At 43.4% G+C, this 13,549-nt stretch overlaps 1 protein-coding gene across 2 annotated transcripts in view; it reads right to left on the bottom strand.

The window, feature by feature from the left end:
* Nucleotides 1–13,549, bottom strand: part of BTBD8 (BTB domain containing 8) — a 419,591-nt gene that overhangs the window by 103,504 nt on the left and 302,538 nt on the right. For both annotated transcript variants that reach the window (XM_078646322.1, XM_078646321.1), the window contains one exon: nt 8,289–8,976. In XM_078646322.1, coding sequence (XP_078502448.1) covers nt 8,289–8,976 — 688 coding nt within the window. The remainder of the gene's footprint in view (nt 1–8,288; nt 8,977–13,549) is intronic.

Below are 13,549 nucleotides of genomic sequence, written 5' to 3'. Positions count from 1 at the left end.
CATTCACTTGGCATTTAAAACTACTTCCAACGCCTTTCGAACCTGTCTCAGGCCTGCCACTGCAGGGCTTACGTGTGCAGTTTACTGGGACATTGACTTTGCATTTAAAACTACTTCCCAAGCCTGATACTACATATAGTTCACCCCAAGGTAGGCCATACGTAGTCCTATGGGCATGGTGCTGTGTAAGTAAAAAGTAGGACATGTGCCTTTATTATGCGGCATGTCATGAAAGTGACAAACAGCCTATTTTGTTCCTCATTACTGTGAGGCCTACTCCTCTCATACGCTAGCCTTGGAAATTACCTTATATGTGTTTAAGTGGTAATTCCTAATCTTAATGGAGTAGCATTGCCATGCTTGGTATTTTTAGAATGGTAATGATAAATCCTGTTTACTCATGTAGGCGGATTGTACATTACTATTTTACATATGCCACTTTTAGAACATGGGCATTTTTCTATGCTTATGGTTTTTTGTGCTTTGCAGCCTAAATCTAATCCATGTCAGGTCGTGGTTGACAGCTACACGCTGTGCATACTTTCCAGACAGCCATCGCACAGGAAGGGTTGGGTGTGATTGGGCTACATCAGCATACTGATAATCTTCCAGGGTTGGGAGAGAGGGGGGCAGGGCCTGATTTACATCTGGAGCCAGGACTCAGTTGAAAGGGGGTGTTGTGCATTTCTAAGGTTTCTTTTGAAGTCACCTCTTCAACAAATACATTTTGGGGTATAAGTACAGGAGCTCTGACTCCATGTTTTTAGACATTGCATGGGAATTGTAGTCAGATGCTATTAGCTCTACACACTGCACCAGAGAATTGCTATGCTGCCAGTAGGAATCGCCATTTGGACAAATTGCTTTGTTGTGCAAACCTACTGCCTGATGGGCTGCTGAAGGGACTGCCACTTTACCAAGTGACTCTGTGTGCTGGTCTACCTGCCTTCTGTCCCTGAGTGCTGCCAAGTGTTCTTCAGGAGCTGGTTGTCTGCTTACCTCCACACCGTGTTCGTTTGAAAGCCTAGGGTGTATGTGGATCCAAAGAGATCCCTCCCCTACCCCTGTTGTTGGCATCTTGCTCAAAACTAGCATGTGGTGAGCGCTTCATCTTATCTACTAGTGTGTGGTGAGTTATTCCTCTTTCATATACTAGGGCTTATATTCTCACTGCCACACCATTGTGCAAAAGGGGAGCTTGTCTGGTGGATTTCCCCACCGAGAGCGAAGTGGAAGATGTCTGGCGATGCAGCAGGAGAGCGCACCGATAAGGGAGGAACCAGTTTAGCTACGCCAAGGTTAGGAAAGCCGTGCTTGCCCCTTCTGTAAGTGTGATCACTGCACTCTTTCTCTGAACTCCCAGAATGCAGGCGCACTATCTTCACTACTAGGGGAAGCCAGGTTTCCGAGCAGCGTTCACCCGGCTCTGCCTTTGGGACAACATGGTGCATGAGCAGCCGAAGGAAGTCTGCTATCTGTGGATGCAGGCCCCGTTGCTGAGGCCCGCCCCGCTACTGAGTGCTGGGAGCGGACCTCCAAGGTTGTTCTGGAGCCTTCTCGCATTCCGGTGTGGGCAGCTCAGTTCAGGGTGGCCATGGCATTTTGGGCGCTTATAGCAGGGTACCCAACGAGTTCTCTCCTGTGAATCTAGAGTTGTGCACCTCCGCACCTCGTTTACTTGGTGTGCTGGACTTGGGGGCACTTGGTTAATTTCCTGCATTACGGGGTGAGACTTCAACGGAGGCCTCTGAGTGCAGCAGGAATCGCTGCAAGGAACTTGCTCCATTTAGGGAAACAGTATCTACTGTATTCCCTGTAGTAGGCGTGCAGGTGCTTCTGTGCCCTACATTGTGTACTTAAAGTACCATAAAGGTTCTAATAGAAGTGCAGGTGCTTATGTACCCACTGTTTTCATGCATTTAAAGTGATACTTGTTTATAAGGTATAACTTGAAACATACTTATGTGTACTATATGCAGTTCAAGTGTGATACATGTAAATTAGCATATTTCCAAAAGTACTTATGCAATTTATGTCGTTTTGGTCTTATTTCATCAGGATAAAGAATATCATCTTTGCAGAAGCAAAATTGGAAAACCCTATATTGTATGTATGTGGTTTTGTCTCAATGTGGTTATAACATACTAAGATATTATACATACCGTGTGGAGTCTCTTTTGTGGTGTATTCATTGTGTCACTGGTGTGACTGTGTTGCGTCAACCCTATCTATCTTTGGTGTTTACCTTATTTGCCCTGACAAGAGTGGTGGGTTCTGGGTTCTGCCTGGCTTAGGTGTATACCCTAGCCAACCAGAAACCCAATTTCTAACACTCCACCCCACCCCTATAAGCGATTTCATCACAGTCAACAATATCATCTTCTGATTTAGTCTCTGAAATAGAAGTAGAAATCTTCCAGTGTGGCAAGGCTACAAGCTGTATTCCATGAAGTTCGCTCAAGTTGGCAGCCATTAGATGACGTCCTGCTCAAGCTATTGGTTTTAGGTGGAAAAAGCTCCAAGCGGGAAAAATACACATTTTGCAGGCATCTCTAACACCACAAATATATTTCAACCAGGGTTACCCAAAAGCCATAAAAATGAAGTTCCTCAAATACAGACTAGGGATTCTACCAAGCACAGAGTACCTTCCACCATGGCTTAGGATAGACGGTAATGAGGCCTGCAAGCTGCAATTCAAAGAAGGGTGATATTCTCCACGTTACCTGTCTCTGTGAAGAATTACAAGCACGCCAACTGCTACTTAAAGATCAGTTCAAACAAAAAGGAATCAGCACCAGAAGGCAAGCGGTGCTCGCCTGCCTGAATCCATCAAACATTAAATTAAATTGCAGATACGTGAAATTTCTCGCAACGGTCGAGCAAAGAATGCCAAGACTGCTAAAACCGGGGACCAATATCTCAGATACAGGCCAATAATTAGACGGACAGAAGGACGCTGGGCAATTCACTGTTCCACCCTAAGTATAAACGTGCTTGGGCAGCCATATTGTACTTTCAATCTTATGCTTATTTTAACGGTTTTAATTAATGATGTCTTACGAATTTTTTTATTTTTTTTAAACATGTTTTGCACTGGTTTTAATTAACTATGCATAATAAACTTTTACCTTATTTCATCAGGATAAAGAATATCATCTTTGCAGGAGCAAAAATGGAAAAACATATATTGTATGTATGTGGTTTTGTCTCAATGTGGTTATAACATACTAAGATATTATACATACTGTGTGGAGTCTCTTTTGTGGTGTATTCATTGTGTCACTGGTGTGACTGTGTTGTGTCAACCCTATCTTTGGTATTTACCTTATTTGCCCTGACAAGAGTGGGGGGTTCTGCCTGGCTTAGGTGTATACCCTAGCCAACCAGAAACCCAATTTTTAACACTACACCCCACCCCTATAAGCGGTTTCATCAGAGTCAACAATATTATCTTCTGATTTAGTCTCTGAAATAGAAGTAGAAATCTTCCAGTGTGGCAAGGCTACAAGCTGTATTCCATGAAGTTCACTCAAGTTGGCAGCCATTGGATGACGTCCTGCTCAAGCTATTGGTTTTTGGTGGTAAAAGCTCCAAGCGGGAAAAATACACATTTTGCAGGCATCGACGTCCTCACATGGGGTGTATACTTTTAACAACTTCGCCCATTTAACATTTCTACCTTCGGAATGAAGTCTTATTTTTTATAGAGCTCTAAATCTTCCAGTGGGGCAAGCCAGGCACTGTATCTGACAAAGTTCTCTCAAAATCGACCAATGTTGCTGCAAGAGCCTGCTGAAGCTCAGGAGGTATTAGAAGTCCAAATACTTTTTAAATACTAACATTTCAAAGTTTCTGGCGCAGCTCCTCTTGGTCAGTTGGAAGCCCCCCCAGGAAATCATAGACCGCACCTACGGTTAAGTTGTGTTATTAGTTTTATAGAGCGTGACAAATACCCCAAGGGGTGTCATGGTGCTAAAACAAAAGATTCCCAACAAAAACATAGCTAATGGCAAAGACTAGAGCGACTAAAAGGATTTGTCACAACAAAGATACTGCTCCTTAAAAAAGGCATAATGCAAACTACTTGACACCAAACAGCCACGTTTGTAGTGCTTTTCTGAAGTGAAGCAGAAAGGGGATTTTTCACAGATACAGTACAATGGATAAGTTTGGATGAAGAATTCTCCACCCTCAACGCTCATGACCGCCCCCTTTGAAACAGATCCTCTCTCTCCGCTCTAGGAAGGAGGGAGAGGAGATCTGTAGTGGCAATGCTAAGCTCCAGAGGTTCTGAGAACCATGTTTTCATCAACATGTAGTGGCTATCTGGATCACCTTTGTTCACTACTTCCTGTTCTTCCTGACCACTTCAACAAGTACCCAACAGGGAAGTGCAAAATCATGGACCACCAAAAACATACCCTGCCAAGAGCATCCAGTCAAAACTGCCTGAAACAAAAGCTCACATTTTCAAATACTCCAAGTCATAAAAATGTCCATTATCGAACAGCAAATATTCGACTAACAACCCTTCCATTTCAGAGATGAATATATATTAAGGTAAGAATATCAACACAGGAGTGTTTCTCCCTCAACTGCAGAGCTGAGGAGGAACATTGTGATAAATGGCCCAGAATTAGTCTCGCTGCTTCACTTACTACCAAGGTAGAAATCTCACCCATTGTTTTCCTGATTTAATTGCTATAATATTGTTAGTGAACAGCTCTACACTGAGGAGACTTAATCGGAATGTGCCAGTGAATAGCTGATGTATTTTAGCAAAAAAAAATACTTGGGTTTGATGTAATAGGTTGTATATCAGAATACCATAGAGAGAAACTGTGTCAGATATATACTTTGTGTCTTAAAGATTGTTTACAAATATATTGCCCCATTGGGTGCAATCTTTCCATTAACAACTTTTTTGGGGTAAAGACAGAAAGGTCCAGTCAACCTTTGCAAAGGGCCTTCCACTGCATGGCAATACGCGTCACTGCATTTTTAGTAATGTTTGAACAGCTTGAGACAGAAACAAATTAGTTTTTTGGGTAAAATCTAAGATTAAGCAGCAAATGATTATGTGGAAAATGCGACAGATCCATAATTATGGAAAAAAAAGCCACAGACCCACAATCGCATAATTCTAGTGGCCCCGACTATAGCTTTCCATTGTGTGAGTGTGGGCTATGTTCACTGATGTGTATCGAGGAGTGTGGGCCGATTGCTAACCCTCAAGTGACGATCAAGGATGATTTTTTCTGGAATTATACACAAGGATGTGTTTGTCTTTCTTTAACATTATTAAAATCAACAGTTCTCACTTTTAAGTAGAATTAGTATACAAGTGAAATATAATTATGAACTCATTTTGTTTAGTATTATGATGCTACATTATGTGCCTGATATATTAGTTGAATAATGCTTATGATGACTAGTGACACATTCACACTGAAATCTTAGGATAAATACTGTGCACTACTTAAAGTAACTTACTTTGTATTAACTATACACATTGTTCCATAAATTGATAGTAAAACGTATTTTGCTTGGAAGTGTGTGTTTATTATTATTTATAAATGTTAATTATTTTATTTGGGTAATCAATTGAATTTAAAGGTGCCATTTGTTTTAAGGAGGGTCTTGTGTACTTTTGTCAACGTTAGACTGAAACACTAATGCTGGTTTTGCTATCCATTTCTAAACAGACTGTAACCTCCCTATGCAAATAAATTGCTTAGATGGAGATGGATACACATGCTAGATAGCAAATATTTCATGACACGTTTTTCATGTATTCTATCTATTGTTCTATGCTAAACCTTTGTTATATTTGTATTAGTGCCTGCTTATTGCCCCCATTAGGTTGATTGTTACAAATTGGGTATATTTCTATGAACACATATATGTAAATAGAAGACTTGGATTTGGTGATCAATGAATATACAGGAAGATTTCTCTTGAAGCAATTGTTTATAAAAGATTTTCTGACGCAGCTTCCTGGGGTTTATTTGGCTGCCCTTTAAGTGTGAATATGAAATTTGTGAATATATGAAGTGAAGTATGAAATACTACATAAGCCACATTAATAATTTATTTTATTAATGTGTGTGGTTATGTGAAGTCAAATTCTAAGATCTAAGAATGGTGCAGACCTGTGCAAAGCACAACACCATGCGAGGCTCCAAAGAAGAAACACAATATGGAGAAGAAGAGAGGATTGACGCAAAGTATGAAAAAGGGCTTAACTATTTCTTTTAAATTTTCTGAGAAAAACTTTAAAATCTAGACCCTCCACCAAGATACTATAGTGCCCTGAAGACTATTGTCTTATGTTCCCTAATGGCTATGGAGTACATCAGGGAGCAGAAATCACAGATCAAAGTAGTAAAGTCTTGCTCAAGAACCACAGCACACATAAGAGTATGCAATCAACATGTTATCAACTGCATTCAGTGTAGGGCTTGAAATTAGATTTAGGTAGAGATATGGCACAGAGAAACAATGAAAAAAGTAACCAATGTCAAATGGAGCAATGAGGTCTATGATGCTCTGCAGGAAATGTTCTGCCTCTAATCTGACATCTGGGAATATTTTTAAGATGAGAAATCTGTGGGAAAAATTATTTAACAGACATGAACACACAAGAAAGACCCTTTTCAGCAAAACCATGCCCAATGCCCATGTATCTGTGGAAGGAGCTAAGAAACAACTATTAGTAATATCGAATAGCACCCAGCTATGTCTAGGGTACAGCCACGGCTTCCTTAATTTTAGGATATCATGCCAATTGTTTAACTTTATCCTTGATACTGGAGTCTGAACACCACATTTCTATGAAATGGATACAACCTCAAGTTTTGTTTTTTAAATTCACATTTTAGGAAGTACTACTTTCTTACATGTGAATTAGCAAGCACATAAATGCAAACTCAGAAAACGAGTGGTGAAGCAGCCCCGGCACGAGACACAGCTCCGACCAGCACGCAAGATATTCCTTTTTCCACTGATCGGTTGACAGTGGTTTGTGTATGGGTGATGGATGTACTCAATCCTCGTTTAACATACTTTAAGACAGATTTATTCAGTTCTCACTAGACAAATTCCAGACGGCTTCACCACTCGTTTTCCGAGTTTGCATTTATGTGCTTGCTAAATCACATGCAAGCCTGGATGTTGTTTCTTTAAACGATTAGTCTACTGGTGTATTATCTGTATATTTTCCGCCCTGATGTTGACCCTTCTCTAAATAATTATGTATTTTGGGTTGAAAAGTCGACAACTACTACAGTGGACTGTTTTCAAATTGATTTAGGACTTCAGAACTCTCAATGGGAGTGTTGGTTTTACATTCAAATGTTCTTATCAGTCACATGTATATTCCTGCATTTTGTATAGCACTTGCGCATTATCCATTCACTTTGACTGTGCCACCCCACCAATAGAAGCACCTTGTTCTAAGATTTTTTTTCTCTGAAATCAGGAAATTGAGTTCTTGTTGTATACAAGACTTTTCTATGGTGGATTAACAAATACATTTGTTATCGCATCATAAACCTTATTAGTGAGATTTGTTTGTAACTATTGCAGTGGAAGTCAAAGGCTACACTCTCCCCTCCCCCCCTATAGGGGCTACTTGTATCTTTATTGTTTGTGAATAAGGGTGAGCAGAATTTGTTCTTCTGTGTTTGCCAGTCAAGGATTCATCAGATAAAACCACTATTTACACAATCCGAATCCACAACTGCGGACACAGTTAGACTCACACAAACAAAGCAACAACCACTGCTAGGCCTCAATGCCACATATATTCGTGAACCTCATGTTGCCAAGAAGGGTTGTGTAGCCCCAGCCAATGAGAATGGTCTACCAAAAATAGTCCAAATTTGATGGGTCAAATAGCAAGCTATCAGAATGGCTCAAACACAAAGCAGTACAGAATTCACGTGTTTTCTGCAATTGAATTCTGTTGGAATGCCTGCCCAATCACCTACAGTGAGGCACTCAGCAGTGCAATGTTGCTCTCTGAATCTTTCCCGACCTCAGATGATCACGGAGGGTATAGGAAGCCCTCGAATTTCTGAGTGGCTCTACTGAATGCCCAAAACTCAGGAACTATTTCGGACTGGCTGAAAGGTGTCATACTGGCTGTAAAACATCCAGGTATTTCAGTTAATTATTTCTCCCAACCCTACTAGATATACTCTGCTACATTATAACCTTCAACAGACGAGAGAATTTTACGAAGAGCCATCAAACATCAATCCTGCAACACTATAAAAACCTACCTGAAACATCATCTTCAGAACAATCTGCGATGGCTTTTGACACATTCCGAGTGAGAGGTGAACAAGCAGATCTTTTATTAGACGACATTGTTTGTTCATTTCCTGATGCATCCTCTTTAGTGTCCTCTGAACACTCACTTGAAAGGAGAGGGTCTTGACTCAAATTTTCAGACTTTTTGTTAGTTTTAGCAGCGCTCATTGGTGATGCAGGTTTTTTCACAGTTGATTTAACTTGGAAACTGGAGCTGCCAGAACCAGTTTTTGGTCTTGCTCCTACGTTCTTGCCTTCTGAAAGTTTGGTCCCTTTGACAGTTGTTGCGTTTTTCCCTAGGCTTGGATTCATTGGCTTTTCAGACTCTTGCTTGGGCAGTGAAGCTTCGGTCTTACCGTTTACGTTTTCTGTTTTGGGTTTCATAACAGTTTTAGGTTTTGTACTTGCTGTTTTTTCAAGGGATTTGTGATCTTTTGTAGCTCTTGGCATTGCTTTTTTACTGTCATTACCCTTTACATTTTCAGGTTTTGACACTTTGCCGCCAGAAGCATTTCTGTTCGTCGCTGCAGTATGTCCAGATGCTCCAAGAACATCCGATTTCATCTTTTCAACAGATGATCGGTTGCAGCTGGTCCCCTTGCTTTGCACTTTGTTGCCACTGTGCTTTAGATCACTTGCCTTAGTGCATCTGTTCAACTGCAAAAAACAGAGAATGTCACAAGCAATGTAATGTTAAGGCAAGCATGATTTTTCTTAATGATATATAGTTGCTTTACATTCCACCTATCCATACAAGTTTGATACCGGTCATCCTGCTGCACCCCTAGCACAGACATGTATCCTGCTTCCATCCACAAACACACACCTGCCAGCTACTCCCCTCCAAGCAATCTATTAATCTGATGTCCTTCAAGTGTCCAATCTTCCAAACAAACTCATAAAAGGCACCTTACTCCCACATACACCTGGAATACTGCAGTACCAACACTCCTCAGACATATTCCCTATCAGCATTCCTTACTTCTTGCAAATATGTAAGCACCCACTGGCCATTTTGGAATACTGTGTGTCCAGAATACACAACTCATTTCTATATATCAGTAGCCTTTTGTCTTTCCTTCACCAATCCATAGCTCCTAAACATATGTATTTTTGATGAAGTGCACTTCGATCTCTGTTATATCTTTGGCATATTTCTCTTGTTTTAAATATATTTATTAATGGATCTTGATAGAAAAATAATATAGCCTTATAGCTCACCATAGCGGGCTATACTGGCTATTAAAAGCCCGATCCAGTGATGAAGGCCCGAGCGAAAGCGAGGGACTTTCAAGGGAGCAGGACTTTATTAGTCCGTATAGCCTAGCTAAGGCTATTAGAACATTCTGCCACCAGAGGGCATTATGTTCCAATAAATAAAACAAAGGCCTCTTGGAGTTTGAGGGGTTTAAATTCCCTCCGGCTTTGAGAGGCCTTTGAAAACAACATTGGAATATTGCTTTGCGGGCCTTTACCGGCCCGTATAAGCATGGAGCCCTCCATTGTCTGCAATGGAGCTCCCAACATTCCAATGTTCTAATAAATGTTAAAATGATTTCAAGACGCAAGAAAAAGCTGTGATGGGAGGAATAGAAAGTATAGACCTCCCCAAGAGAAGGGTGGTGTGCGCATCAAACATCCTGGAGCCCCAGGGCCAACACAAAAGATAAGGGCGTTGGACTAGCCACTAGAGGCATCCCTAGTGAGCCCCACCTATCTACTGAGGGATCAAACACTCCGTTCCAGTCTCTTCCCATAACCACCAGTCCCTCCGCTAAGTCCCCCCTCCAGTCTCATCAACAGTTCAAGGAATGAGGAGCCCAGTGGGGGAGGGGCATAACTATTGGATACTGTAACAGTTTCTCCATTCAGAATGGCTGAGTGGGAGCATGCTCAATCCCTTGGATTTAATCCAACAGGAAGTTTTAGAGCAAGATATCTCACAGGAAGAAGTCAAGAAGGCCATTCTAGCCTCTAAAGGGGGAAAAGCAGCAGGCCCGGATGGTCTGCCAATTAGAATTCTATAAATCGCTGTGGGAAGTGTTGGTTCCAATTTTAACCCAGCTTTTTAATGAGATTCTATGCGATGGAGTAAAGCTGCCAGGTTCGTGGGGCGCGGCACCTATTACCCTGATACTGAAAGCGGGGAAGAATCCAGTGAGGTGTGAGTCATATAGACCGATCTCATTGCTAAACGTAGAATATAAAATCTTTGCCAGGATCCTGGCGGATAGGCTGGGATCAGTAGCAGGAGAGATGATACACCTTGACCAAAAAGGCATTGTCAAGGGCAGGAATCTATACAATCTCACATATGATTTTATAGGAGGTATAGATCTGGCCACAACCTACTGGCTTCCCCTTGCAGCTCTGACTTTAGACACCACCAAAGCCCTCGACCGGGTTAACTGAGTATACCTGTCGGCGGTTTTGCAGAAATTCAACCTCCCGAAAAGTTCCGCAGAGCCATCTAACTGATCAATCAAGACCCATCTGCAAGACTGTTGGTCAATGGTAATTTAACATGCCCTTTTAAAATTACAAGGGGCACTAAGCAGGGATGTCCCCTATCTCCCCTTCTCTTTAACTTGTATATCGAGCCAATTGCCCAGAGGTTAAGAGATGAGTCGGGTATTTTAACATTTAAGCATGAGGGATGGGAGGGGAAAGTGGCTCTCTATGCCGATGACGTTCTGGTTCTCTCCTCGGACCTCTCTACGGCCTTCCCGGCAGTAATAAAGCACGCCAAAGATTTTGGTCAGATATCTGGCATGAGATAAATGCTGAAAAGACAGAGGTTATGTCATGGAACTTGGGGGACTGTCAACATCAGACCAAGAGAGACATGAGGTACCTGGGGGTCAGAATAGTACGAGATATTAAAAAAATCTCAGAGACCTATTTGGCCAATGTAACAAAGGAGTGTCAGAGGCTTATGAAGAGCTGGGCCCACCTCCCTTATCCATCTTTGGCAGGGTAAACCTGGTAAAGATGGTTGTGCTTCCTAAAAATCACCTTCCTTTTCAATGTTATCCCACTACACTTTGATAAACCATCTATAGACAAACATCAGCAGGCTATCCATTCATATGGCCCTATAGAGGAACCAGAATTGCCTGGAAGATGCTGAGACGTAGGAGGGAAAAGGGAGGACTCACGCTTCCAGATTTGCAATACTATGCCTGGGCCTTCCAATTGTCCCATTCCAGGATGCTTTTAAAAACACTGGATAGTGTTGGAGATGGGGCAATGTTCTTAGCTATGCTAAAGGGCGCTAGTCTGTCTCAGGAGGGTTTCCTCTTTAGATAAGGAGAACCCAAGTTCTTCACAAAGATAAGGCTAAAGGTTCTACAGGGAATGAATGGCAAGAACATGGGCAAATATTAGACGGCTTTCTAGTTTGGCCCCCCTGTGGGACTCCCCTGGTGTACCGGAGTGCCTAAGAGATAAACCAGAACTGCCACTTAGAGAGGCTGGGCTAAAGGTGTGGGGGATTTAGCTTAAGAGGGCTCACTTCTACCCTGGTCAATGTTTCATACTATTTAGGAAGGGGGCATCTCTCTCCAAATTTAAATATATCCAGCTTCAAAGTTGGGCCCAAAACCTGAAATCACCGATAGGCATAGGTAACACCTTAGAGGAACAGCTGGTGAAGAGATTGAGAGGGAAGGAGGAGGTCTCCATTTGGTATTGAAGCATCGAAGAGGCAATCAATGGGGACTTTTAACTGGCCAAGGAACTGTGGGGTGCCTGCCTACCGGATGAATCTTGGGAACATCTTTGCCAAACATCTTTTAGCATTCTGTTCGCCACAGTTAAACCGGCATGGTTGAGAAGAAACCACCTGTTCACGATTCACAGGGCTTACTTAACCCCCCTAAGTTTGTCAAAGATGACGGCAGGGCCCCCAGTCAGATGCAAAAAATGTGGCTTGGAGAAAGCATCCAATCTACATATGTTCAAGGAGGGCCCGACTATTGCTGACTTTTGGGTAAAAGTAGGTAAAACTCTCTCAGATATTTTGGGCCTCCAAATTCAAATAAGCCTTTCCCTGATAATGTTTGGTATTTCCAGCAAAGTCACTGGCTCAGCAAGGTCCTTCCTTTTCTACGCTATGCTACTGGCCAGGAGGGAAATATACAACAAGCATTAGAAATGCAATAGGTCTCGCAGCATTAGAGTTAGTGCTTTTAGAATTGTTAATGGGTTTTTTTGTAAATCTTTAGCATGAGGTTGAGGGTGAGTGAGGGTGAGGGGTTGAGGGTGAGTGAGGGTGAGGCTGAGGGGTTGAGGGTGAGGGTGAGTGAGGGTGAGTGAGGGGTTGAGGGTGAGGGGTTGAGGGTGAGTGAGGGTGAGGGGTTGAGGGTGGGTGAGGGGTTGAGGGTGAGTGAGGGTGAGGGGTTGAGGGTGAGTGAGGGTGAGGGTGAGTGAGGGTGAGGGTGAGTGAGGGTGAGTGAGGGTGAGTGAGGGTGAGTGAGGGTGAGTGAGGGTGGGTGAGTGTGAGTGAGGGTGAGTGGGGGTGAGTGTGGGTGAGTGTGGGTGAGGGGTTGAGGGTGAGTGAGGGGTTGAGGGTGAGTGAGGGTGAGGGGTTGAGGGTGAATGAGGGTGAGGGAGGGTGAGGGGTTGAGGGTGAGGGGTTGAGGGTGAGTGGGGTGAGTGAGGGTGAGGGGTTGAGGGTGAGTGAGGGTGAGGCTGAGGGGTTGAGGGTGAGGGTGAGTGAGGGTGAGTGAGGGGTTGAGGGTGAGTGAGGGTGAGGGGTTGAGGGTGGGTGAGGGGTTGAGGGTGAGTGAGGGTGAGGGGTTGAGGGTGAGTGAGGGTGAGGGTGAGTGAGGGTGAGGGTGAGTGAGGGTGAGTGAGGGTGAGGGTGAGTGAGGGTGAGTGAGGGTGGGTGAGTGTGAGTGAGTGAGGGTGGGTGAGTGTGAGTGTGAGTGAGGGTGAGTGGGGGTGAGTGTGGGTGAGTGGGGGTGAGTGTGGGTGAGTGTGGGTGAGGGGTTGAGGGTGAGTGAGGGTGAGGGGTTGAGGGTGAGTGAGGGTGAGGGGTTGAGGGTGAATGAGGGTGAGGGAGGGTGAGGGGTTGAGGGTGAGGGGTTGAGGGTGAGTGGGGTGAGTGAGGGTGAGGGGTTGAGGGTGAGTGAGGGTGAAGGTGAGTGAGGGTGAGGGTGAGTGAGGGTGAGTGAGGGTGAGTGAGGGTGAGGGTGAGTGAGAGTGAGGGTGAGTGAGGGTGAGTGAG

Source organism: Lissotriton helveticus, chromosome 1_1 (assembly GCF_964261635.1).
Source record: "Lissotriton helveticus chromosome 1_1, aLisHel1.1, whole genome shotgun sequence".
Classification (NCBI taxonomy): Eukaryota; Metazoa; Chordata; class Amphibia; order Caudata; family Salamandridae; genus Lissotriton; species Lissotriton helveticus.
Note: the sequence above shows the minus strand (reverse complement) of the source record. Positions and strands in the feature narration are given on the sequence as shown.